The following is a 7,105-nucleotide window of genomic DNA, read 5'->3' as shown; positions in this document are numbered from 1 at the left end:
CATGGTTTGTGAAGAGAAGTCGGCTGTAATTCTGATGGGTTTTCCTTTGAATGTGATCTGCTTCTTTTCTCTAGCGGCTTTCAGTAGATTATTCTTGTGTTGAATTTCTGAGATCATGACTACTATATGTCTCAGTGTGTTTTTAATTGGGTTGAGGTTACTTGGCATTCTGTATGCTTCAGTTACCTGAATGTCAGATTGTTTCCTCATATTTGGGAAGTTTTCTGCTATTACTTCTGCCCCTATTTTTTTAATGTCATTTGTATTGACTTGTTCATTCTCATTGATGCCTTTTAGTCTCACATTGTTCATCTTTGTATCATCTTGCATGTGATGGATTATTTTTTTCTGCATCCTAGTTGTTTTTAAGAGATCCTTTCTTATCTTTTCACTAACTGCACCAGCATCTTCAAGAACTGAAACTGTCTTCACTTTCATTTAAACAGTTTTGCAACCTTGTGATAGATTTTAATTTCCTCTATATCTCTTTGACTCTGCTTCATGCAATCTATTTCTTTCCTGTGTTGCTCATTCAAGGAATCCATCATTTTTCTAATCTCCTCTATTTTTTTTATCAATATCTTCTTTAGAAACAGTTATAAATTCTTTTACTGCAGTGTTTTTTTCAGATTGGTTTTCCTCCCTATGTTTCTGTAGTTGATTCTTTCCTTCAGATTCTATGAGTTCTGAGAATTCTTTTCTTTCAGAAAATAATTCCGCTCTGAGTTCCTCTATAACTTTCTGCTGTTGCTTATTTAGTATTGACACTATTAATTCGTACATTGGAGCTGAGCTAGTAGAAAAAATTCTGCTCTGAGTTCCTTTATGACTTTCTGCTGTTGCTTATTTACTATCGACGCTATTAATTCATCCATTTGAGCTGAGCTAGTATCCTCTGCACTTGTTCTGGGTGGGCATTGAGTTTCCTCCGTATGTTTCTGCATTTGATTAATAACATCAAATGCAGATGTTATTAATTCTTTACTGCAGATGTTATTAATTCAGGGATTTATTTTTCCATTTCCAATCTGAGTTCCTCTATACCTTTCTGCAGCTGTTTCTTTATTTCGGAAACCGTTGATTCATTGCTTTCAGCTGTGTGATTCCCAATTTGTTCTGTGTTAGTGTCCTCTGCACTTGTTATGGGTGGGCTTGGGTTCTGAGATTGCATTTTGCTCCTTCTCATTGTCATTTTGTGTAACAGTATCTTCTGACCTTTGTTGTAGATCTTTGTTGCAGTTATAGCCTTACCACCTACTGAAGTTCAGGTGTTGATCTACAAAGTTTGGATTTATCCAGTTGTGCCTGGCTTGGGTCTGGCTGCTGTGCTCAGTTGCTTCCTGTTGCTGCCCTTGGGGGTGAACCTCTTGTGCCCTTCTGGCAAGATGTTCTGCTCCTGGTCTAGCCGGGTGGTTCTGTCCCCTACACTCTCTGCAGGGATTGCAACTGAGGGGTTTCACTCTAGGCCTGTATGCCAGGCTTGAGCTGAGTCTGGAGGGGACAAGGTGGAGTAGGGGGAGAGGCAGCTTTCCCACACACTCACCGGGCCTGGACTAGGACTAGATCTGGGGGTTCCCAGAACACGACAGAAATTCCTACTCTGTGGGCGGGGTGTTGTGGGGTACTACGGAGTGATGGGGGGCATCCCAAGTGGGTGAAAGAGGGTGTCACCCATGCTGTGCCTGGGCTGGGACCAGTAGGTCCCGCCAGCGCAGGGTAGCCGGAAGCTCTCCCACACACTTACCAAGCCTGGGCTAGGACTGGATCTAGGGGTTCCCAGAACACAGCAGAAATTCCTACTGGGCAGGCGGGGTGGGGCAACCAGTATAGTATTGAAGGAGAGAACAAAGCCAAAGGACATACACTACCTCCATTTAAGAGTTGCTGCAAAGGTACATTAATCAGAGCAGTGCAACATTGGCAGAAGATTAAAGAAGGAGAATGATGCACAGAAATAGATCCACATGTATATAGTCATACGATCTTTAACAAAGGAGCAAAGCCAGTACAGCAGAGCTGAGAGTCTTAAACAAATGCTTCTGGAACAACTGGACATCCGTGTACAGAAACTGAGTCTAACCAAAGGGCTCCTCAGGAATGAACTCAAAATGGATCATAGAGCTAAATATAAAACACAAGGCAGCAGGACTAGAAGATAACATAAAATCTAAGTGACCTTGGGTATGGCAGTGACATTTTTTAGATATTCCACTGAAAAGGCAGTCCATGAATGAAAGAATTGACTTCATTGAAACTTAGAACTGTGCTGTTGGGGGGCCAGGGAGATGGCTCAGTGGAATAAGCGCTTCCCTGGCAAGCACAAGGGCCTGAGTTCAATCCCTGGTTCCGCAAAAGAAATAAATAAAAAAGAACTGCACTGTGAAAGACAGTTTCAAGAGAATGAAAAGAGAAGCCACAGATTAGGAGAAAATATTTGCAAAAGACACATCTGATAAAGAATTGCTTTCCAGAATATTCAAAGAATTATTTTAACTCAGTAAGTAAACAGACAATGTGATTAAAAATGGACAAAAGTGGCCCAGACACCCTACTGAAGAATATAAATGGAGTAAACATTGGTGAAGACATTGAACACCATATACCATGGAAAAGAAAGAAAAAAAATGAGTTACTACTACATACCTGTTAGTACAGCCAAAACCAAAACGCTGACAACAAATAATGGCTAGGATTTGGAGCAGCAGGAATTCTCCTTTATTGCTGGTGAGAAGGCAAGTGTACTGCCACTTTGGAAGATAGCTTGGCAGTTGCATGTAAACCTAAACTAGTTTTTCCATGTGATATGGTAGTGACTCTCCTTAGTATGTACTTAAATGACTTGAACATTCATGTCTGAAGACATTCATAGCAGCTTTTTTATAATTCCAAAATTGGGAAATAATCAAGATGTTTTTCAGTTGCTAAGTGAACAAATTGTGGTACATCATGACAAAGGAATGTTATTATTGAAAAGAAATGAACTATCAAACTATGAAAAACATTGAAACCATAAATCCATGTGACTGAGTGAAAGAAACCCACCTGAAAAAGCTATATGCAGTAGTCCTTCACTCTTTCTCGGTTCAACTTTTGGAGTCTCACCATTTCACAGGTTTTCAAAAAATATTAATTAGATTATCACAGATTTTTCACTATATCACATGATTTTATAGTACTGTACAGTAGACATGTTAAATTACATAGGCTTATGAGTTTAGAAAATGGTTAAGAACATCAGAAATATTTTTTTAAATGTGGGAAAGGTTTATAAGAGTTTGGGAAGGGTTAAAGCCTTAAAATATATATAAATGCTAGATGATAACATTGCTAATGTCCCTACTTTTCGCTTATTGCGTGTAATGCTTTAGTGATGGATGCCTATCTTTGTACAAACCCATACTATGCCAAGAATGATGCTAGTTCAGTTAGATTTGGGATTACACTGACAATCGCTGCAGGTTCCTCAGTGATAGCAAGCGTGGCGCTGTTGACACTGGGTGACGTTGTGTGTGGAGTCACGGGGACTCAGGCTTTCTATTTCCCGCAACCCTGAAGCTTCTCTAAAAGCTTAAGTTTTGACTTAATAATAATTGTAATGTTAAGATACAAATGGAATATCTAGTTATAGTCTATTAAAACCATGAATGTATATAGTAATTCTGCCTGTGAAGGTAAACTCTTTAATAAGAAATTATGTTTCTGATAAAATACGGTATATTCATACACAATAGCCTTGTGACTAGGGTTTTTCTAACATATGAGTTCAGTAGCAAAGAGGAATGGATAAAAGTTAAACTTCTTTAGTTAAACTAAGCTATAGAACATCTATTTTTAGTTACTAATTAAAGTTCTCTGTAAAGAAAAAAACTCATGAATAGTAAGTGGGAAGCAACCAAACCAGTCTGTGGATTTGGGCCTCGTGATAGTTTAAATTCCATTGCAGTTTGGTCTCACCAATGGCTAAAATGTGATTCTAATGTGTTTGCCTGCCAAGGTAAGTTCTTACCCACCATCCTCTGCAGCTGGCTCCAGGACTGCTGTGTAGAAATCAGAAATACCTTAAAGACACTGTGCATTTGGAGGCAGTTATAAAAGAAAAAGATTCTAAGTGTGACAAAGTGTCAAAAATAGAGAAATCATAAAATAAGTAAGTGGAGGGCCGGCCAGATAACTCAGTGAATTAAAACTCCTGCTGAGGCAGAGGCAGGGGCTGGGGGCTCAATCCCTGACCTGCTGTGCCTGCCCTGCCCCCCAGGCGCACTGAAACTTCAAATGAGACTGGGCCTGGTGGTGTGCGCCTGTAATCCCAGCACTTGGGAAGCTGAAAACAGGAGAATCACTACAAGTCTGATCTGTGTAGTGAAAGCCTATAGTCACTGTGCTAAATACATAAAAAATAAAAAGAAAATAAGTGGAGTAAATCAAGGGCCTGAGAAGGAAAAAGTAGTGAACAAGGGGTCTAGAGGGGTTTACAGGAAGGTAGGCAAATGGAAAAGGAAAAGAATCAAGTTATGTCATGCACAGGTACAAATTCCCTGTGATACAAGCGATTATCATGTTTACCTGAAATGTACCAGTAAAGTTAATGAAAAAAGTTAAAGGAAATAGTGTAAGTATCAAGAACCATTAAATAAGGTAAGTTTGAAAAGAAAACTAGAACAAAATGGCAGAGGAGGGGTGTTGGGACCTACACAGCAGAACAGCACCCCTGGGTGACCTTAGAGTCACTGGCTTCGGCATTCGCCCAGGGGTTCTCAGCCAGGAACACTCGTCTCCCAGGTGACACACCGCAGTGTCTGGAGACTTGCTTTGCCATCAGCAGGCAGGAGGTGCCCTGTAGGGTGTAAAGGTCAGTGGTGCTGTTGAGGTTCGAGTTGCCTGGAGCTGCAGACATGCACTGCATCAGTGTCTGTGTCCTTTATCAGATACTCTACTATAGTTGTGAAGTGTAAGCATTGGGAAGTCATCTTAGGGATACACAAGGAAAATTTCTACTGTATTTGTATCCTTCTGTGAATGGGTATTCCAAAATAAAAATGTTTAAAAAATATCTTAAAAGGACAAAACAGGATTGGGCAATCAGTGAAAAATATCTTAATCAAGATGTACAGGAATAGTTCACACACACACACATACATGTGCACACACAGCTTGATTCAGATTTATAAGTAGAAAGGACTGAAAAAGCATCATGCTTTTGGAGTGTGGTGTTGAAGCTGGGAAAACCAACTTGTTTTTAAGTTAAAATTGGCCCATTCAGATGCAGCCCCAATAAAAAATAAAATTGCCTTCTTGTAGAAACAAAATACTTTTATTTTGTCTAGAGACCAGTACTCTAAAGTCTTAGCGGTAAGTCATCTCATACCTAATACTGTTTAATTGCGTGTTTTGTTACAGGGACAAGCAGATCTTTTGAAATATGCTAAGAACGAGACATTGGAGAACCTGAAACAAATCCATTATGCTGCTGTTTCGTGTGGACTGAATAAGCCAGGCACTGAAAACACCGAAGCCCAGAGGCCACGCCGGAGCCTTGAAGTCATACCTGAAAGAGCAAACGATGAAACTGGAGAATAGGGGCACCTTCTGTACGTCGTTATGGAGTTTATAACTCTAGGACCAATGGTAGTCAAATGAGACATTTGCTTTGCACTCGTTACTGAGATTAATATTTGGGATTTTAAAGCACAACTGGAATAGCTAATTACAGTGTATGAAAACTGTGAATGTATGTAGCAATCCTGTGTGTAAAGGCAAATAAACTGTTTAACAAGAAGTTATATTCCTGGAAAAACATGCTATATTTGTATACAGAAACCTCCTAACTCAGTTCTGGTATGAAGAACAGATTAGTCACTTTAGTTCCATTGAGAAACAGATATTTTCCTAAGTGAAAATAATTTCTTAAGATTGAAAATGATTGGACTGTCAAATCCTATTTATTGGTGATAAGACCTTATCTGCTCATTTTATATATGTGTGGTTGCCAAAGTCTCTGGGTTAGGGATGATTTTGGTGTCATGCTTGCTGAGCCATAATTATGAGGAGAACTCTGAGGACAGGTTTCCTGAGCCCTGGGAACCTTGGTAAGCCTTTGAGGAGGAGGAGGACAATGTGCAATTGGACTGAAGCTCCCTGGGCAAAGACTTGTTTCAGCACATGGGGAGGTGGAAGGCACAACAGCGACAACCTGGAAGTGATGCCTTGTAAATAGTTTTTCATTGTATGGAGTAGTGTTCACATTAAAGAGATGTTTTATGATACTTCTCCAGTTGCACTATGTGGTTTTAATGAAATTTTAACTATTAAAATTTCAAGTTCAAAGTACTCTACTCTGAAGAGTACCCAGTTACTTGTTAAATGGCTTTGTTAAACATAAATAAGTTGAAAGCATTCAGGCAACATGGAATACATGCAGGTTTGCTGGTGACAGATCCTTGCAATTTTCATCTGAAAAAATATTTGATTGTCCTTAACCTTTGAAGGATACTTGTGTACCAGCCACATTTTTAATCCAAGCTTTTATTTTCAAAACCAGTGAAATTTTTGAAGATTGTTTTGCAAAACTACTGGATACACTGCAGCCTAATTATTGCTTCTTCCAAATTAAAACTGCTTTCAAAATTTGAAAGAACAAAAGGTCTAATTATTCAGCACCTTCTATTTTATATTGTATTTTTAGGTGTGTGAGCCACATAGATGTTTGTGGTCTTCAGCTAGGTATCTTTTTCTGTTTCTTCACAGTTACGGGGGTACTCAAGTGAGCATAGTCCATTTGCTTTTGCCCAGCCTCTTAAATATTCTTTTTTAAAAAATTGCTTTGCTTAGTACCTGCTGCTGTGTTCTAAGAGTATACAAAGTGTCATGTCCACTAGCCATAATCTTAGTTAGAAAAGGGATCCTGCCTGCTACTTAAATAATAGTGCAAACTAACCACTTACCGATAACTTAGGCTTTTGGATCAGAAATGAATGGGGGAGGCGGTTGAATAGAAAATAACCAGGAATAAATAGACTTCTAGAAGAATAATAGATCATTACTCACAGTCCTTGACCTTAATATGTAAACACTGGTATTCAAAGTTAAAATTCAGAAATCTTAGACT

General features: G+C 39.1%; 1 protein-coding gene across 2 annotated transcripts in view; it reads left to right on the top strand.

The window, feature by feature from the left end:
* Plcl2 (phospholipase C like 2) overlaps positions 1–6,271 on the top strand; it is a 217,857-nt gene extending 211,586 nt beyond the window's left edge. For both annotated transcript variants that reach the window (XM_004631598.1, XM_023715750.1), the window contains exon 6: positions 5,398–6,271. In XM_004631598.1, the coding sequence (XP_004631655.1) occupies positions 5,398–5,577 (180 nt within the window). In that variant the 3' untranslated portion in view covers positions 5,578–6,271. The remainder of the gene's footprint in view (positions 1–5,397) is intronic.
* Positions 6,272–7,105: the final 834 nt, after the last annotated feature.

Source organism: Octodon degus, unplaced genomic scaffold (genome assembly GCF_000260255.1).
Source record: "Octodon degus isolate 3935 unplaced genomic scaffold, OctDeg1.0 scaffold00043, whole genome shotgun sequence".
Classification (NCBI taxonomy): Eukaryota; Metazoa; Chordata; class Mammalia; order Rodentia; family Octodontidae; genus Octodon; species Octodon degus.
The sequence above is the reverse complement of the archived record's forward strand: the minus strand, read 5'-3'. Positions and strand labels throughout refer to the sequence as shown.